The sequence below is a fragment of the Melospiza melodia genome, chromosome 21 (genome assembly GCF_035770615.1).
Source record: "Melospiza melodia melodia isolate bMelMel2 chromosome 21, bMelMel2.pri, whole genome shotgun sequence".
In the NCBI taxonomy this organism is placed as follows: Eukaryota; Metazoa; Chordata; class Aves; order Passeriformes; family Passerellidae; genus Melospiza; species Melospiza melodia.
The window spans coordinates 9,934,327-9,954,911 of NC_086214.1; the positions used below are offsets into that span (position 1 = coordinate 9,934,327).

The window sequence follows — 20,585 nt, forward strand, 5'->3', positions numbered from 1 at the left end:
CCCTGGCCATCAGGAGGCTGCCAGGGTCGGGGCTGGATCTCTGTTGCTCTGCCAGGCTTCAAAGAGCCAGGCCGGGGGTGGGCAGAGCTCGGCGAGCGCCTGCAGAGCTCCAGGCCTGTGGTTCCACGGGGTGTAGTAACCCTGGGCTGTAGCACACATGTCGAGGGATGAGGGGAAAAAAATAAACAGACAGACAAAAGAATGAGGATGCTCTGCCAATTCCAATTGTGCAGCTTTTATTTTAAATGCTTATCAAGCTGAGAAAGAGCAGAGTTCTTGGAAAACAAGGTTTCCTTTCTTCCCATGCCAGTGTCAAACACCCTCAAGGACGGGTACAGCACAGGCGCTCGCTGCCGGCCGCCCTCTCCGCAGCCGCCATCCCGTCCCGTCCCACCCGCCTCGGGAAGGGTTTCCAGCTCACAGCCCTGGTGTTTCTGGTAAAAAGATCTCTCTATGATTTTTTTTTTTACTATATATATATATATATATTTATATATATGCATGTGTATGAAATTTTTTTTTATTAATCTCCAATCTGGCTGGGTTCAAATTATGGCCAATTACCCACCAACACTTCTCGCTAATAAAATAAATTTTTACGGGCCCTAATTACTGCTTTCGCTGAACTGCTCTACAGGAAGCAGAGAGGCTGTGGCTCTCCAGACGGCAGCAGCAGCCGACAGGAAAGCTACGGCGAGGAGCCCGCGAGTGAACAGAGGGGATGGAGGGGGAGCGTGGCGCGTGTGCCATGCGCACGGCGCTGGCCCGGCCGTCAGCCCCCGTCAGCCAATGCACCCACCACCTGTGACGCAGGGCTGCTGCTGCTGGGGACAGGAGTGACGGCCGCAGCTCCACGGACGCGAGAAGGAGGGGAAATCGTGTTTGGAAAGGGCTGCATCAATCACACGTGACGGAGAGGCTGAGCCGCCTCCCAGCGCGGCACAGGGGTCCCCCCGCAAGCAGCGCACAGGGGAGGCGGCTTCTCAAGCCCGGCGCCCACCTTTGGTTCTCTCTGTTCCAATCGCAGCTAATTGAAGGAGACACAAATAGCAGGAAGGCAGAAAATCCCTCTGAGAACGCGAAGCATCCAGCCTGCTCCCTGCTACACACACACACACACACACACACACACACGCTGCTGCCTGCCAGCACAGCGCAGCCCCAAGGGGTTCCCGGGTGTGACAAATGAACAGAACCCACCGGGTGACTGCAGCCCGCAGCCCGTCCTGCCTGAACCCCGCTGCTCCGGGGGAAGCAGGGAGAGCAGAGCTGCTGTTCTCCGTCAGGGAACACCCTCCGAGGCAGGAAAGCCGTGGCAAAACCACCGGCTGCTGGAGCCCTCCGGAGCGCGGCTGCCACGCAGGTATCCCGGCTCAGCTGGGGAAACGCGGCTCTGCAAGATTGATTAATTTTTTTTTCCCCTTTCTTAACCGGGATTACACTAATTTCCAAAGCCTAATGGAGTCCAGCTGTGATGGGGAGGCAACGCTGCAGTAGTACAAAGACCTTTGCACGTTGGTGCAAACTTGCACAATGCTCAGCACACACACACACACACACACAAAGCCCTATAAAAAGGATGCACTGCAGCGGGATATTTTTAGTCTTGACAATACAGCCCTAAAAATACGACTTTGCTAATACATCACTACAGAAATATTCCCAGTGTCCATTCAGGAACGGTTTAAAACATTTATTTTTGTTTCCTTGTGCAATGGTCAGAGAGGAGGGAGAAAATAGAAACTCATTGATAAGAGGAAACGAGAGAGACATGAAAAATTGAAAACTACCTAAAAGCTCATGGAGAGGTTTATTTTATTAGTTCTTAATAAATATCTTGCAGATTTCCTCAGGAAATACACCAGATCACATGTAAAATAGTTTGGTACTGATGTCAACTGTGTCAGCATATGAAATCTATTAGGGTGAAGCCACAGCAGGGTGATCAGCGTGCTGAAAAACTGCACGGCACTGAGGCGAGGGGGGGTGGGGGGAATCTCACGGCCCTTCCAAATTCTTCGAGAGGTAAAAAAGTCAGCCAAGACGCAGAGAGAGAGAAAAAAAGATCCCACATCCTGCTTTGCGCTGCCAGCAATGTGAAGTGCCCAGAGATTAATTCTATGTCTGGCCTGGAAATGTGACTTTAAAGCATTGGAGGGAGCGGGGAGGAGGAGGAGGAGAGAGCAACGAGAAGGCCAGGAGGACCGGGACTGGCACCGTGCCACCGACCCCCCTCCCGTCCTTCCCAAGCCGTGTTTCAACGTAGACAGCAGTAAAGCCCAACAGACGGCAGCTCCCGGGGCTGCCAGGGCCTCGCACCAGCTGGGGCGCGTCTCCCGCTCCCCGTGCAGATGGGTTTGGGAGCATCACTTCCTCTGCGCTGCTTTCCGAGCCACCCGCGCCCATGTGGCCGCCTTTGGCCGCTCTCCGCCGCGGCCCCGAGCGCGCCTGGGGCCCCCCGGGCGGGCGGGACGAGCTGCTCGGCTCCCAGCACCAGGCACGAGGGTTGTCAGCCCTTGGCTCCTCGGGCTGAAGGGTTTATGCTGTTCCCAACCCGCCTTTGGCAGCCGGAGCCTCCTTCTCCATCCCCTGTGCCATTAGCCGGGGAGCAGGCGCTGCTTTCGCAAGACGCCCCAGCTCTGCTGCTGGGGCTGGCAGAGAAGCACCACGAGTTCACTGAGCCAGGGTCAGGGGGCCAGATGATCCCAGGAGGGATGGGAGAAGGGGGAATGGAGAAACTCCACAGCCAAACCCATCCCCGTCGGGTATATTCTTCCCATTCCACAGTGATGTGCTCCTGGCTGCTTCTCTGGGGTGGGACTTGAGAGACCCAGGGCAGACAAATCACTTGTGCCCTCTGTGTGTCACCTACCAGCCAGCCCTAAGGCCACCACAGCCACACCAATCAGCATTAAAAATGACCCCTCCATTAGAGATGGGCCATGTTCCTTCAGGGCTGTCACTCAGCTGGGGTTAAACTGTCCTGGTCAGTGAAGCTGGAGTGAGCATCACACAGCCAGGGTGACACCTGAAGGTCACACCTTCCTCCTCCTGACTGTCACTTAGCACAGGCAGAGCCAGCTCTGTGCTGCCAAGAACCCAGTGCAGGGCACACACAGCCTAATCTGGGAAAATAAAAGATCCCCACACCTAAACCTGCATTAGGTCACCTCCTCAGACACACTCAAGAGCAGAAACAGCCTCGGCTGTGCTGCCATTCCTGATCTCAACATTAAGGCAAGAAGAGACCCCAACAAGCTCCCCTAGCACTGGGCACAGCATTCCCAGAGGGAGTGCAGGCTGTGAAAAGAGGAAGGCAGGATGGAGCTGGCAGGGGATGAGGCTGTGGGGCAGCCCCTGGGAAGGAACTGCCCTCACTGAGCTGGCAGGCTGCACCCAAACCTGCACAGGGCACGGGGCGGGCAGCCCCCCCTGCCTACACCTGGAAGGTTATAAAACAGCCCCTCAAGCTCAATCAGGAGTTTTACAACTTCACAAAGCAGCATAATTAGCCTAATTATACAGTGTTCTCTCAGAGAATTAAACAGAAATACAGTAATTGACTTGGTGCTACTTAAAAGCATGAGGAAATCAAAGGTGCAAGGCACATTAAAGAATCAGAAATATCTCTTCAAAAGCAAAAGGACTTCCTGTCACGCTGCAAACATCTAAGGCTTCACCAAAGCTGCTGCACCTGGTGCACCTCACTCTGCCTGGCACCCCTCTTTCTCCACCACCAAACCTGGGAAGATGCAGAGACCTGGGCAGCTGCCTGAGCACCTCCTCTTGTTCCACAGCAGGACAGACAGACACAGTGTGCCACTGCTCCATTTCCTGCCTTTCATTTTACACAGCAACGCTGCTTCTTCATCCAAATAGTGTCTGGACTCTGTGTTTGCAGAGCTGGCCATGCCTTGGAACCACAGCAAAGCCTCTCCAACCTCACCTCACCTGTCACTGATTGTCCTGATTTGCTGCTTGGGCTCCTGAAGCTTGGCTCTAAAGCAGACTCAGGCTTTGTGTTTACAAATCATTTCCCCTCGATTTGTTGCCCTGAAATGAGATCCTGCTATCACCTAATGGAACAGCTTCAAGGGCAGATGTAAGGATGTGCTTGTGTGACAGGCAGACCAGGCAGAACCCCCAGCAAGCTCATCTAACACCACTTGATGTGGACTTTGCTGCACTTGAGCTGGAGGGCAGGAGTGGAGAGTCTGACACACCAGCAAACGCTCAACTTTGCTGGAAACCTTTCCCTCCCCTGCCACAAAGCCCTGCTCAATCTTTTGCCTCCCAAGCCAAGGTCTAGATTTCAGAAACCTGAACTGCCAGTGGAAATTCCCTGCAGCGCGTTGATTATTGCATCTCCTGCTGGCACTTGTGGCAAGGGGAAAAAAAAGTCACATGGCTTTCTGGACACACGTTTCACTGAGGAGTCTTGCATCAGAGGGCAGAAGCCAGCAGCCAGGAAAATAACTCCAATTACGGTAAATAAATCCCCAAATATGTGACAATCTGCCTTTTAAACAGGAAACAGAGGGGAATAAGCAAAGGAAGACTTTGGTCTAAACATTGCTGCCACCAGCCTCAAGAGCCCGAGAGCAAGACTCTGAAGACACGAATTATTTTACCTGAACTTTACTGATGTGTCTCAAGTCCGAGACAGCTTCCTTCCCTGAAGGGAAAGGCGTTGACAGTTCCCAGCAACTGTGCCAACCTCCAACACTCCCAGTGGCTCAGAGGAGAAACCCTGGAGGGTCAGCTGCCATCTCTGGACACGTACGTGTCCCTCAGGAGGCTCAGCACAGGAAGCTGTGTGGCTCCTGAGATGAGCAATGCAGGTAGAACTCCCTGCACCACTTCAGCGCTTCCTCCTACTCACACACCTCAGGGTATGGGTTGTGTCTGGACACAGGGAGTAGCAGATATCACTAAATAACACTAAATTCAGTGTAAAAGCCCTTTGCAAAGGGAGTGGCATCAAAGAGCCAGCTCCCTCAGGAGCCTCAGTGCAAGGCAGGCAGCAAGGGGAAGGATGGACACCAGAATCAGCTAGCCCTCCTCTGAGTTTCCTCTCTGAAATACCACTCAAATGCAAAGCAAATACAAGCAGTAATGTGAAAGGAGGGGAAGGATAAATTAAACATCCAGTTCCTCCAAACTTAAGGCCTTGGGAAGTGTTATGTCTTAACACCACCTCACTAAAGACAGCATTGCCCAGTCCCAGAGGCAAAGTCACACAGCGACTCCAGGTGCAGCTGGAGATCTCAGTGCACACACCTCAGCCCACAACTGCTGTACATCAACCAAAGCCCCAGCACCCAGAGAAAGCCAGATGTCAAACTGCTCAACTCCAGCCTCCCTGCATCAAGTGGGCTTTGCACTACAAGCTGAGCCCCCCAGGCAGGTGGAGGGACCTCAGGCTCTGCTCTCACCGGAGCACAGGGCTGCAGATGCTCAGCGTCCCCCCGGCACAGCCCTGCAATGTGACATCTTCATCACCCTCCTGGCTGCTTAGCCCAAAGGTGTCACAGCCCACAGCTGAAGTGTGTATTTACCACACAAAGAGGAGAATTCAGAGAAAAGAACTCAGTTTTGCACCCCAGATAGGGACACATCAAGTTGCTTCTGCTGCTATCTATAGCCGTAGGTTTATTAAGCTTTCTTTTGTGCCTAATTTTAAAACTCCAACAAACCAAGGCAGTTACCCACAGCACTGCTTTATTTTTAAACTCGGGCAAATGCATTGGACTCTCTTGCAGTCGATTACCCCCACCTTTTGTCAGCTCCAACATGCAAGATGTGGTTAGAGCTTCACAAGAGGAGGTGGAGATGAGGCTGCCACAGGTGATCAGAAGGTGCTTCCTCTGAGCCTCTCTGGTGCTGCAGTCAGCTCTTTGAGCAGAGCTGGGTCCGAGCGGCACAAACCAGCCCGTGGCAATGGTCAGAGCTGAGGCAGACACCACCAGCCTCTGCATCATCTCTAGGGATATTTTAAGGGTTCGGGCTGCAAGGCTGAGCAGGTGCGGTCAGCAAAGCGAGACCCGCCGTGTCCGGCACAGGGCTGTGAGGAGGGTGGAATGGCAGCAGAGCTGGCTGCTGGTAACCACAGCACAGCCTCACCTCAGAGCTCTGACCTCCCCAGTGATAACACAAAGTCCTGGACCTGCTTAAGAGCTGCAGGGGATTTGCACTGACCTACAGATCTTTCCTTGTGTGTATCAAGATTTGGGCAAGATCCGCATCTTAAGCTGGTGTCAGTGCTCAAGGAGCAAGCAGGGCCACGTGCCTTCGCAAACCTTGCACAGGCTGCAGTCACAGCTGTGTGGCAGCAGCTCCTCTCTGAGCCAGGCTGAGTCTCTCCAACCCCTGCAGCACTGACCTGCTTGGCCCAGGTCTCAGGACCAGTGTGGCAAAAGCCACAGACAGTGCTCGGAAGCTGCTGCTGTGAAACCTCCCTTTCCGCACGAGCCTTCAGGGTGTCCCAGCTGACGCCACCTTGCACAGAGAACCTGACCCTGTTCCACTCAAGAAGACAGACCCAGGGTGTGCAGAGCAAAGCTCAGCCTGCCCCTGCCACACTGAGCCCTCCTCACAACCCACACGCCAGGGCACAAGAAGCAGTTTTTCCTCCTTGGCAGAGCAGATGCCCCGTGCACAGCTCACCCTGCCCAAACTGTCCCTTTCCACTTCCCCAATCCTCAGCTAAAGCAACACACTTGGCCAGACCCTCCTTGTGCCTCTGTGCCCTGACTCTGCTCGGCCCTGGGGGATGCAACTTCATTCCCTACATGTGCTGAGGATGCACATATGGCAGCCCCCTCCCCTCTCCACTTCCACCTAAGCCCGACCTCCTAACAACCTCCACACTGCACAACTCCACCGGCCCAGAGTGCCAGAAGGCATCCAGGTGCTGCAGCCTGATGCTTCACACCCACAGCCAGGCAAATTTGCTGGGATTTCCGGGAAGTGTCTCTAGGGTGCCCCGTGCTGCTGCACCCCCACCTTGGTGTGTGCTTGTTTGGAATGCAGGGCTGTCAGGGGGGAGTTTGGGGGGAGAGGGGAAGTTATTCTGGTGGTGGCCTATGAATAACATCCAGTGATTTATAGGAAGTATAATCCAATAATACAGTAAAATAAAACAGTGTGTCTGAGATGGGTTTGATTCCAGGAATTATAAAACAAATTATTAAAGAGAGAGAGAAAGAAAAAAGCCTCAGAGAGGCCAGATTGGAGTAAATTGGGCACAGATGGGCTGGGAGGGGGTTCCTCTCTCTCCACTCACCGAGATGCCCCTGCCGCAAGCACGGCTTCAATTAGTCTTTTCAGAAACCAGAGTTTTATTTCCCCAAATTACAGAATTAAAAAAAAATTAAAATTCTTGGAGTGTTTGTGGTCGGGATAAAGGGATCCAAACTTCTCTGTGAGTTGGTTGTGCAGATGGCTACCAAACTGTTAAAATGGGCCACCCCACTATGGTCCCGCCCCAGCCAGAGCCCAGGATGGTCCAAAACACTGGCTGGTCACCTATGTCCCACCCTGGGAAGCACCAGCAACTGCAAATCTCTGCCACGTCGAGTGGCCACCTCTCTGTACCTCCCTCCCCTAGGTGGGCACTCCTTGCCCCACGGGTTTGAGGTCTGCAAGAAGCTTTTTCACACCTGAAGTCCTCCTGGCAGGAGGCAGGCAGGTCAGTGGGACCCTCACTGGCTGCACGCCTCCCTGGACAAAGCAGGAACACACTGTTTGATGCTGAACAGCAGGGGATGCACTTCATGTGGGAATTCTTTGGCTTCCTCTGTCAGAGAAAACAACAGATCCAATTCATCTCCCAGGATCTTCCCAGTGCTGCCTGGCTGCACAGGCAGCTGAGACCAGCTCCAGCATGCCTGGTGCTGTCCCTGGGGACAAGCACAGCTCAGCTGCACTGGGCACGGGCCACAGAGCCCTTCCCGTGCTCACCTGAGCCCTGGCACCCACTGCAGGGCTCAGGTAACCACAGCAGTGAGCTGCGTGGGAGGAGGATGTGAAATGCCACGTGCTGCTCACAGCTGGCTGGTTTTGAAACCAGTTTAAACACAGCACAAAAAAAGTCACCCTGTCAGAAGAGCACACGGTGACCTTGCGGTTGGTGTTGGGTGGTTTATGAAAAAGTGGCAGTGGCTGGGAGAAGAGACACAGAGGACATGTCACAAATCCTACAGGGGACATGTGCCAGGACAGGGCACCCCTGAGGGGTCATGGCCAACCCACACCACAGCAAAAGAATAGGAGCAAAAAAGGAAAGAGCAGCAGATATGAACTATCATGCATGAGCCCCAACCTCCTGTGCTGTTCATATCCTCACTGAAGGTCTGGGACAGACCAAGCACAATCCAAAAATGGGAGAAACTGAGGTTGAGATAGGGCAGGACTGTGTTTGGTGCAAGCCTGAGGAAGACGGAGGACAGGTGCTAACCACAGCATTTATTTGTTAAGTTCCCTTTTTCTTAATACCTGACTCTTTACTTAAAAGTTCAGGGGTTAAGAATTTAATAGAATTCCCCACATTGTGACTGTTATGCCAGTGACACCACACTGTGACCTCCAGCACCACTGGATCTCAGCACCAGGGATTTGTTACACACCAGACATGGAGCAACAAGCACATTTACAAATTTCTCAGGAGTAGCTGGGGCTCCAGAGACCTGGGAATACACAGCAGGGAAGAGAACACCCCCGGACAGCAGGGAAGAGAGGCTCAGACCTCCCTCCCAGCCCCAAACCCACAGATCTCCTCCTGCTACTGCACACAGAGCGTCAGCCCCGTGAGATGGGAAGGACCCAGACACGCTCTGCTCCCAGATTTGCAGGAGGATTTCAGTAGGAGGAGATCTTCGGAGGCTGTTTGGTCCAAGTGCAAAGTCACATCCAAGCTCTGCGGAGTGGACACAGCCAAGCTCTGACTGCAGCCGGCTCCCCAGCAACGCTTCCTGGCAGTTTGGGATGCAGGCAGGGTGGGACTGCTGCTCCCACAGGCCCACAGGGGCGGCTCGGCCCCCGGGCTCCCCGCTGCCCCTGCTGCTGCTGCAGCACAGGGAGGTGACTCATGTGCTGGGAAATGGAAAGCCGGCAGCACCTTCCCGACAGCGCTCCTGCCGCGCTCCCCCAGGCCTCTGCCCACAGCAGCCTGGGGAGCGAGCCAGCGCCCTCGCTCCACGCAGGGGACTCCGAAACCCTTCCAACATTCCTGCCTTCCTTCCTTCAAAACTCCAGACCCTTCGCTGTTCTGCTTTTCATTTCCATCTGCACCCAGCTCTTCCCAGGATGGCAGCGTCGGCAGCGAGCCCGACCCGTGCTGTGCCAGCACTCGGCGTACGAGCGCTCCGAGACCACCGGGGCGTTTGTGCTGACAGCAGGGTTTGCTTTGCCAACACCACTCTCAGCGATATTTCAGGGTCACCAGAGCAAAGAGCCCTCAGGGAAATCCCCGAAGGGCCCTTGGCATCAGATGGCAGCCGTGGTGCCATCCGACCTGCAGGCATTCCAGGAGCTGCCACCTGCTCCGCACGCAGCCCGCGGGCCCCGGCAGGAACAGGTTTGCCTTCTCCAGAGATCCAAAAGCTGGGAGCAGCTGGCAGCTACCCACACAGGAGGCAGAAAACTCTGAGAATACTTATTTTTCATGAGATAAAAAGCACTCCCTCTGTCACTCACACACATCCACAACTCGGCTGTGGAGGGACGAGCTCAGCCCAGTGGTGTTAGAGCTGGGATTGCTTCCAGCTCTGCCACGGGGGCTTGCCATCCATCCCAGACAAATCCCATCCTCTGCTTCCCACCCGCCCCTCTCTGTGGCACAGACACCACTATTAATTCACCTACCAGGGGTATTATTAATATTATGAATACAATAATTACTGTCACGCAGAGGCATTTGCTTATAATCACAAAGTACTTTGCAGCTCAAAGATAAACACGCCATCACTGGCTGGCATCTGGCAGGCAGGAGGGCATGGCTGCCTCGCCAGTGGGTCTGACAGCTCCCCCCAGGAGAGGAGAATGCCTGCATGCAGCCACAGGAGTCACTTCCCAGCCCTCCAGCTGGTGCTGGTTTGCTCCATCAGCTGACCTTGGCCACTGACCACCAGCCTGAGCAGTGGCCAACTGGCTCACGAGGGAGGGATCTTCCAGCAGCAGCTCTCTGGGGCTCAGCCTGATCACCCACATGCTGGCCTTAGCTGAAATCCATCAGCTGGAGGCCTTCATATTTGGGATCTAAATCCCAAGGCATCAGGATGTGAAATGTTGCTTCCTCCCACCCAGGGAGAGCAGCCCCATCCCTGCTCCCAAACTCACAGCTCAGGCAGAGCTGGGTAGCTGCTGCTGAGTGTGTGTTGGAGGGGACACAGGGAAAAGTACAATCCCTGGAAGCATCATTTTAAACTCAGTGAAGAGGCTCTGGTTTGGTGGCACATTAAACTTGTCAATGGCAGAGACCATCCAGGCTGCTGGGTGGATGGAGGAAGTGAGAGGAGGAGAGTAATTAACACTAGATCTGTGTTGTTCTCTGAATTACCACGGGGCACAGGCTCCAACCCAGTGTTTCAGAGAGTGGCATCACATCCCCACCCACCTGCATGGACACAGGCAGACACAGCTGAGGCCTCTGAGACTGCCCCAGCCCTCCTGGTGCCAGCACAGGCACTGAGCGGGGCCCAGCTCCAACGCTGGGAAGGCAGAGCCACAAAGCAGCATTTTCCTTCTGTGCTGATGACTCAGGCTCCAGGGGGATGTGATGCCTCCTCACTCCTCAGACACCTCAGCCAGCTCCAAAGGCCCAGCCAAGGTCCCTTTGTGTTGACACCCACAGGCATCCACCCACCACTCCCACCTCCCCATCTGGTGTGTCCCCCACCCTTCTCCACGTGGGGAATGGCTGATCCCCATCCAGCTTCCCCTCCAGCAGCACGTGGTACCTTTGGGCTGCGAGTTGTACACTGCAAACATGTTGATGGCCACGAGCTGCAGCATGCGGGTGCTTCCGATGGGAGGGGGGCTGTGCTGCAGCAGCACCTGGAACTCCCTCAGGACCTCCTCGGCCACGGCAGGGAAAGTCTCCATCCTGCAGACAGAGAGAGAGGCTCTAGAGAGCAGGCTGTGCCCTAAGATGAGGGCTGGGAGGTGGGCATGGCACATCTCCTGGGGAAGGGGGAATCCCTGGGGTGCTGTCTCTCAGCCAGGAGCTGTGGGGAATGAAGGTGCAGGCTGCTTCCTTCGAGAGGGCAGTGAGGGATTGCTCTGTGATCGACAGGCAGCATTCTTTTGGCAGGAAAACTCGGCCTTTATGAGTCATTTCTGACCAACCATTTTTTTCTACTGACTTCTACCAATCTGGGAGAGGTGCCAAGGGGCCAGCAGCTCACTTGGACCAGGAGCAGCCCATGGGACTCCCAAGGCTGCAGCAAAATGCACACGCTGGTGCCACATTGCGGATGTGGCAATTCCAGCGCGTTGAACGCCGGCCAGAGCGTGCTTCCTCCAGAACTCCTCGCTGCAACATGGCACCGAGCCCTGTCTCCCCCAGGCTACACACTCTCCAGCACTGTGATTGAGCCCCTAAACTTCATCACTTCGAGCCCCACAGGACAGGGACTCTCTGCCTGGTGGAGCTGCTGACAGTGTCAAAGCTGGAGCGGGTCCCCGCAGCCGCTGCCGCGCGTCAGGACATGGCAGCCCGCGGCTGCGGGGCCACGCCTGGGGATGGGGTGAGCTTTCAACACCCCTCACAAGCGCCCATGGAAATCTGACACCTTCATCCTGCTCCTCATCGCTGAGGGAATCAGCTGAGGTCACTTATCAAAGCTGTTGGATCCTCAGCAAGCTCCCAGAAATTATTGCAAAGAGTGCGGTCAAACCCCAAAGATGACTGAGGTGTGGCTGTCCACAACAGTCCTCACCTGGTATCCCATGAAGACAATTTTATAACCAAGGAGCTGCCCAAAACCTTGGGAACTACTGAGGGGGGAGGTCCTCCTGTCCCACTGGCTCTTCTGCAGAGTTTGCTGTATTGATTGTTGTTCCTACACTAGAAAAACCACAGCTAGACCCAGCAGACTGAATATCTTCCAGAAAGTGCCCACACCAGTTATGAGTTACATTATCAAGTGCCCACATGGCAGTGAGGGAGCCAAAACCCACAGAGGGTGAGGCATCTGGAGCTGGGGCAGGCGACCTCAGGGGCCTCCATAGCAATTTCCTCTATCTTCCCCCCAGGAGATTCAGATCTTGTGATATCACCACGGGCCGGATTAATGAGCCACTTCTGGTAACCCACACGGGCAATTCTGCTGGGCTTCCCCAACAGACTTCAGGACAGTGACGGTTTTATTTTTCAAGACAGAAATGGCTTTCTTCTTAGTCACATTTCATGGGTGCTTTTCATCACCTGGGTCTGCCTACCAGCAGGGTACCCTCTCCCTGGGCATTGTTTGCTGGAGCAATTCAAAGTCTCTGTTACCTTCCCAAAAACATGGGCTGGAACAGTCTCCTTGTACTTTGTAGCTGTGCAGAATGGAGCAGGTCTGTCAGTACAAATGCACTGCTTTCCCTGCAAAAGGCAACTTCCCTGTATTTGGGGCACAGCCAGAGAATTAGAGCAAACTGATTGCTTCTAAAGACTTCCTAATTTTGAGAAATCTCAGACCACATCCAGTGTATTCAGCAACATCCTCCTAGGGCAGACAGCACTCTGGGGATGGAAGAGCTCTTTGCAGGATGGGTTGTTGCTGAGGAGATGAAGATTATTGCCAAGGAATAACAACAAGAAGGAGTGAGGGCTTCCTTAGCTCCACCACCTGTGCTTTGATACCACAGCACATCTGGAACAGCATGCAGTAACCCCACTGAGCTCAGAACCAGCAGGTCAGGAGCTGAGCGGAAGCTTTTAATAAATTGCTTACCTGTGGTTTTAGGAGCAAGAGTCCAATTAGGACAACATCATCTTTTCCATATTTTTTCCAGATAAATCACCAGAGATCCTGCCCAAAAAGAACTTGGCTATTCCTCACCTTTTACCTATTTTAAGCACGGAAGCTGTTTAGCAGGGCTGGACGATTTTCTCTTCCTGTGTCATGGTATTACTTTCTAGTTCCCTTCTAAGTACTTCAGGGCATATTGTACCATTCAACATACTTGGGTTTTCTAAATGACTGTCCTGGGAAGCAACTGCCTGAAACGCTGCATCTTAATTTCACAAAAGCCTCAGGAGCCAAATGTGCAACTGATCTCTGCTACATCCCCATTAATCCCCTGCTGGCACTCATTCAAGCGGAGCTCGACCGCGAGCGCGGCCCCACAGCGCCGGGGACCAGCAGCTCCCCGGATGCTCTGCCCTCCAGCACACACCCTGCACTTCCCAAACCCTCCCTGGGCTCTGGCAGCTCTCCTCCTCTTCCCCTGCAGGCAGGACACCCAGCTGTGCCTCCTCGCTGCAGGCCAGCCTGGCAGCCCGTGAGGGGATAATCAGTGAATCAGGGAGAGGTCAGCAGTGACCCTCAGACTCTTGGATCTCCGGCAAATCACCAGCCCCTGCTTCCCTGCTTTTTGTGAAGGTGCTCCCCTCTAAGTGGTCACCCCTGTAAGCATTGAAGACAGCTGAGGTGCTGCTGTGTGGCAGGATCTGAGCTGTTCCCAGCAGGGACAGGCTGTCACTTTGCACCCACACAGCCTGGAAAAGGTTGCACCCTCTCAGCCCTGAGACCTGCAGCCAGCAGTTCCACAGGAGAATGAAGGAGCCAAGAGAGCTCTGGAGACTCTGCTTGCTTCCGAGCTCCTGGCAGGCTCAAGCAGAGACCACCAGTGCCAGAGACCCACATGGGGTCTCTCCTCAGCAGCTGCTCCCACACAGTGAGGGCCAGGCTGGACCTGGAGCAGAGGCAGCTCCAAGGGAAGCCCATCAGCTGCGAGGCTGAGCTCTGCCCTCGGGGCCATAAGGGTGTCCCCTGGGCTGGGAGCTCAGCCCAGGCTGGGATCAGGCTTGCTTTGCTTCAAGGGGAGCTGTTCAATTACTTGAAACCCATTTCTGACAGCCACTGCCAAGGGCTCTTTGTACAAAGCAGTTCCCACAGCCAGGGCAGCTCTCAGCTATGGGGCTTTACAGAAATGGCAGCGAGGAGATGAAGGGCAAGGCTTGTTTTGCCATGCTCTGGATGGCAGCTTTCAGCCAGCACATGGATCTGCCTCCATGGCTTTGTGATCCTCACAGGCAACAGCCATTGAGACCCCCAGAACCACCTTTGCACTGGGTGAGGGTAATGGAAGAGAGGGCGTTAAACCCAGAAATTCAAGTGGAGGGGGCACAGTTAGGTGATGGGAGAGACAGAAAACAGCCTCTAATCCCTCCTGTGTGTGTGTGAACCATCTGAGCTCAGCTTTTGCCAGAGGGTCCTGGGGCATGGGCAGGAATGGGCTTTGGGGTGGGGCAAAGGAAAAGACCAAGCTCCAGCCAGTGTGGGTTGGAGGGCGGGTAAGGAGAATAAGAACCAGGAGGCCAGGCCTGCAAGAATTCACACCCTGTGCCCTCAGCTCCAAACACAGCTTAGTTGCTAACAATATTAAATTCCAAAAAGACTTGTAATGTAGGAAAATAAAATAAACATCCTGCACACTTACCCAATCCTGGTAAACAGCTTCCCATGGGCATGGAGAAAACTGAGGATGAACCTTTTGTTCAGCTGCATGGGAAAAAAAAAAAAAAAGGAAAAAAAAAAAGAGAGAGAGGAGAAAACAATTAAACTCTCTCCTATTTCCTGTGAATTAAGAATGTCCCCAGTGACAGAAGAACCTGGCCTGGATGCTGGGGGTGGCACTGGAGATGGGAACCAAATGGACATGCCCAAACTCTTACAAACATCATGCACAGAGGCAGAAGCAAGTGCCAAACAGCTGGAGCTGGAAGCAGAGCCGGGAGAGGCGGTGGAGACACAGCACCCTCTGCCGGGTCCTGTGATCCTGCACAGGGCTGCTGCACCCCGGGAGCCCCAACCCCACACCCTGGGCACCCCAAACCTGCACCCCAGCAAGCCACAGCTGATACCTGCACCCCTTTGATAGGCAAAGCTCTCCTCCCCGCTGTCTCATCAATTCAAAACTTAGCACAGCCTAAGTGGTTCTGGAAAAGGAGTCTCCAAAGGCAGCGTTCCCACTGATGGAAAAACACAGCCCCACAAGCACCAGCAGCAGCCTGCTCCATGCTCCTGGCTGTGTCACAGGCAGAGCAGCAGCTGGACAAGGCAGAGAGGGAGCAGGATGTCCTCCCAGCACTTTTCTGCCGAGCAGCCAGCACGGAGAGCTCAGCAGCAGCTCTCACACTCGTTTGGGCCCTGCCAGGAGCAGCTCCCAGAAGCCAGGGAGGATTGGGGTGATGCTGCACCCCCTCATTTATCTGGTGCTAGAGACAGTGTTCAGATGGGCCAGCAGAGCTCTGAGACCCTGCCTTTCCAACATCTACTGAACTGCCCAGAGAAGCTGTGGATGCCCCACTCCTGGAAGTGTTCAAGGCCAGGCTGGACAGGGCTCTGAGCAATCTGCTCTAGTGCAAGCTGTCCCTACCCATGGCAGGGGGGGTGAAACTAGATGGGCTTTAAGGTCCCTTCCTACCCAAACCATTCCATGATTCTGTGGATATGAAGCTGGATCAGCACACAGCGTGAAGGCAGCTTCCTGCCCTGCTTTGCTCCCCTGACTCCAAACCTGACTTGAATAATTACTGACTCTGCTGCAGGCCAGCTCTGCTCGCTCAGCACAGCTCTGGGCTTTCCCAGTCCTTATCTGCACAGCTCTGAGGATGGCTGTGGGTGGGTGAGCACTCCCTCAGCCTGGCCCTGGGGGTGGCTGTGTCACAGCAGAGTGGACTGGCCTCACTTTTACCTTCCCCAGAGCAGGAGGTTTTCCTCTCTCGCTGTGCCTGCACAGCCTCAGCCTGCTGAGAAAAGCCAGGCCCCCAGTGCTGCGAGGGAGACGCTGACCAGGAGCAACCCAGAGCACCACCACGCTGCTCCAACCCACCCAGGGCTTTTACAGCTCCAACTCCCCCGCTTCCACCCACAGGGGGAGGATAAGATCACCTGGCAGGGCTGTGGCAGTGCCCAGCCAAGAGCTGGGCACACGCCAGAGGACGCTGGGCAGGCACTGACCAGAGCCTCCCGAGCTCTCTGCCAGGCTTGGCTGCAGGGCACAGCTGTCACTGGCATCCCAGCTCTGGTGCCACCTCCCAGCCCCATTTGCTGAGCCCCTGGGCTCAAGGCATGACTGATGCCAGCTGCTGTGCATCTCCAGTGAGGTGTAATTAACCCGGCTGCGCTCCCCCAGGATCCATGCAGGAGAATGATGCCCTGCTGCAGAGCTGCTCCTGGGCCATGTGCGAGTTTAGACATAAAACCTGTCTCATAAAACAAGCCAGACCAATTAAACTGGCCCCTGCAGCAAGGGGTTCTTGCTTACTCACTATTTTACTGCTGCCCTAAAGAGCCCTTTCCACTAGAGCTCAACTTGATTTGCCACCATTTTATTAACTCTGCAGATGGAACCCAGAAGAGACTGGGGAATACTGGGACAGCACAGCAAAGCCCTTATTCATTCTGGCAGTGAAGTCTGGATATAGCAGATTCTTCACCTTAGGACACTATGGTAATTGAGAGCTTGAAGCCTTTAACAGGTCTTTTTCTATTTTTTTTTTTTTTTTTTTTTGCAACAGCTTGTGGAGGCAAAAAAGCTGGTTTGTGACCAGCTCTGGCTGAAATCAGACCCTGACACAGACACAGCCTAAGGAATCACAGCCCCCAGCTCAGTGCAAGAGCCTTGGAGAGGTGGTGGGGAATGCTCTGCCCCACAGCAAGACCCTGTGCAAGAGATGGAAGAGAGGGACCATGCTCTCCATCCTTTGAGAGGAAATATGGAAAGGAGAAGGAGTTCATGGCTTGACCCATCTCTACTGAACAGCAACACTCATGGGCAGGCTGCAGGTGGGGGAAAGAAGAAATTGAGGCAGAAATTTTCCTCCAAGGCCCACATTCACCCACGAGCGCTCTACAATCCCCACACTTTACTGGCAGCGGGGGAAAACCAGAATTCCCCACCTTGAATGGAAAGTGACACCCAGCAGGGACATGCCCAGAGTGTGTCCACAGACACCCAGCTCCAGGAGGGCTTGTCAGGACATTGCCTTCACCCCCATTTTCTCTCACAGCAAGTTTCACACTCAGCCTTTCCACTCACAATCCAAGGACTAACCAGTCACACTCCCAGCATCCAGTACAGAACTGGGACAGAGATATGTGCTTACTTATGATTGTTTTTAGGAAATGTGATACCTGCCTCTAGGAATGAAGCCTGTTTCATGCCTCTTGCCAGTTTAAATCACAGCTCCAGCAAGCCCAGGCAGAGCCCTGTGTGCCCCAGCACTGTGGCATCTCAAGCAGGCACCTCACACTTTTTTTTCACCACTTTTTCTCTCACAGCCCCGAGGTTTTGACGAGCTCATCACTCAACTTTGGACCTTTCATCTTCGGGTTCATGCAGAGGCCACGGGGCTGCTTTGACTGGGTTTTCTCTGGATGACTGTTTCACTACTGACTCACCTGTCCCTCAGCCTCTGGGAGCCCTCCCAGCTCCTCCCATCACACTCAGCTTCTCACGGGGAGAGGGAAACAGCGACCTCCACGAGTGGCCTGGCATGGAGGAGGAAGTTCTGTCACCTGCTGCTCTGCATTCACATGGTGGAGAGGAACACTTCCCAGAAACACTGTCAGCATGCTCACTACCCTGGGCTACCATGAGACCCACAACAACTTCTTCTCACTGATTGTGCAGCCCAAAAGCTGCTCCCTCCAAAGATTTCCCAAAAAGGGTCCTCATGCTGATATCAGGATGCCAGACCAGGACTCCCAGCACACTGACACTGCTGCCCTTTGTGGGCAACGCTGCTCCTTGGGTCAGGAAACCAAATCTGGATCGTCCCAGTTGCCCACTTGGGAAAAGCCCATCAAGAAAAGCTTATACAACAACAAAACTATGTCAAAAACTGGATTTTGGCCCTTGCAGCTGAAAAGCGGGCACCACCGATATGGAAGTTATGAGCATATAGTGAAGGCATTAGTTACAAAAACAAACCAGCTGTCAAGAAGAAGAAGGGGTCCCTGCACACAGTAGTGCCTGAAGCTGAAAACAGCTGTTTCAGCTGTCATGAGTCAGCATGTGCAGACAGACTAAATCCACCTGGGAAGAGCAACCTCACCAGAGGAAGCAGCCCAGTGCTGCTTGGGGAGCACTCACACACCTCACCGCCAACCCAACTGGATTTGTTGCCATGGAAGGAATCAACAGTGACTAACAACTTCTTGTGGAGCAGCTAAAAGAGCAGAGATAGCAACAGGGCTGAACAGCCAGCTCAAATCTCCTCGAGGCCACGGGGAGCATGGCCTGACAGCAACACAGAACTGCTCAGGCAGCTTTGGGAAAGGTCTGCATTGGCTCCAGCCAGCAGAGAAGAAAGCAACATTTCACCTCCAGATCCTGCACTGAAAATTGTGTCCCCCACCCAGGAGAGCAATGCTGGAAATGCCACTGCAGGGCACAGGAAATGGAGTGCCATGATCAGGGCTGGAACCCATTTGTCTCCAGGCAAGGAGTGCACAGAGCTTTGGCACCTGAGCATCAGCCCCAGCTGGGAAGGAGGCACCAAATAAGGGAAAGATTCTGGAGAAGTGACTCCTGGGGAAAAAGCATTTCAAGTTAAAAATTGTTACTTCAGGTTTGGAAGTAAATTCCAGGATCTGGTCTTTATCAAGCGAGGCAAACTTTCTTCAACATCAGCAAAGCATCTGTGGAGCAGAAAGCGGTGTCAGAGTCAAAATAGGCTGCAAGAGACAAGTCCATTAATCAAGAGACCAGATGCAAAACTGCCTGTAACAAATGTGCTGTCTCCACTGGAGTGGAAGGGCCTGGAGCACAGCAGGACGTTCTCCTGAGTCTAAGGGTCCCTCAGTGACAAGGGGTTGGGATACAGACCACAGAGCCACACAGCTCTGCTCCAAAACACGTACCACACTCATCCCTAATATTTTCAGGGTTTCTTGGGCAGCCAGGCTTTTCCAGGCACAGCTTCCTTGCTGAGAACTGTGTGAAATAACATCCAGGCACTCAAAACGTGCCATATTCTCACTCCCAGCTCAAGGGTTAGATATACCACATTCAGATTATTCCTCTTTTTCCACAGGCAGCTCTCTCAGAGCACCCAGCCCAACACTGATACAGATTCCTGAAAAGCTCAGAATGCTGCAGTGGGCTCAACTGGCAGGATAGCAGGAGGAATTTTTACTGCTACAGGTGTAACCCCACCAAAGGTGCTGGTGGAAAGGGTTTTGTGCAAATGGCTACCTACATAAAGGTGATGAGACAAAAGGGCTGTTAAAATTGTCTGGCATTTTTGCAGTGTTTACAAGGTACCCACAGAGCTGTGGGCAAATTCCAGCTGGGCTAATTACCATAATCACTTCTCTTCATATACCACCTGCAACCACAAATGGATACAGGGCTTGCCTTGGCTGCCTCGTGCCACGTGTTTGGTGCAGGTTTCTGCTTAGCAGAGCAACGTCCTGCCCTCAAATGGACTCATTTCTGTAGCAGTAAAAGCAATTCCAGTGAAAATCCTGCTACTTAACATCAGACACCGCACAAACATAAAATCCAATTTGCTGTGACATGGAAGAGAGAGGGAACCCTGATGCATCATGGCCTTGAGGCATAAAAAAATTAATTTACAGGTAAAGAGACACTGAGACACTCCTGCAGCTCCATGGCTATAAAAGTTACAAGCCATCAACCCAGCAAAAAAAAGAGGAATTTAAGAAGCTCCCTGGCAAAAGCAATGAGCTTTTGAGTTCTTCCTTCATCCCAGCAGGGAGCAGGTGAAAGGAAAAATGTTAAGGAAGAAAATTATCTGCTTTAGTAACATAAAGATCAAGCTATGGTAACTTCACTGGCACCAGAACAAGTATCTGACTCCTAAATAAATTCAGCATAATTTAGTAGCAAATTTACTAGCAGAACGTTCAACTCAATGAAAGCAGGTCAAATAGAATATTTATATGTGTGTTACTTCCTTTTCAACCAAGCTTGTATCTAAATTTGGTTTCCATGAATTAGTAATATGCAACATTCTTGAAAAAATATTATTATTAAATTAATAAACTGATTCAGTAACCTCTTAAAGAGAGGACTTCAGGGACCCTCACTGAACTGGATGGAAAGAGGATGGTAGAGACTCACTAGCAACATTTTTAATCAACAAAAGGAAATTCTGCTGTCAAACTGCCCGTTTGGAGCAGTAAGTAATGATGGCTACAGAACATTCACACAGGGTTTATTATAACAGCTTCAAAATCTGGGGGTTTCCAGCATCAAATGTCATGTTATTCATCTGGCACCACAAGGAAAATGAAGTCTCCAGGAGATTGTGCCCAAGGCAGCTTCTCCACAAAGCCTTCAGGGACCACAGTGGCTGAATTCCCAATGCAATGTCCAGCAAAAAGGATTAAACACATCCC

At 53.2% G+C, this 20,585-nt stretch overlaps 1 protein-coding gene across 3 annotated transcripts in view; it reads right to left on the reverse strand.

The window, feature by feature from the left end:
* The window catches only part of SMG6 (SMG6 nonsense mediated mRNA decay factor), a 108,270-nt gene that overhangs the window by 67,494 nt on the left and 20,191 nt on the right, over positions 1–20,585 (reverse strand). For all 3 annotated transcript variants that reach the window (XM_063173681.1, XM_063173680.1, XM_063173679.1), the window contains exons 9-10: positions 14,653–14,714; positions 10,959–11,104 (exon numbers count right to left, since the gene is read on the reverse strand). In XM_063173681.1, coding sequence (XP_063029751.1) covers positions 10,959–11,104; positions 14,653–14,714 — 208 coding nt within the window. The remainder of the gene's footprint in view (positions 1–10,958; positions 11,105–14,652; positions 14,715–20,585) is intronic.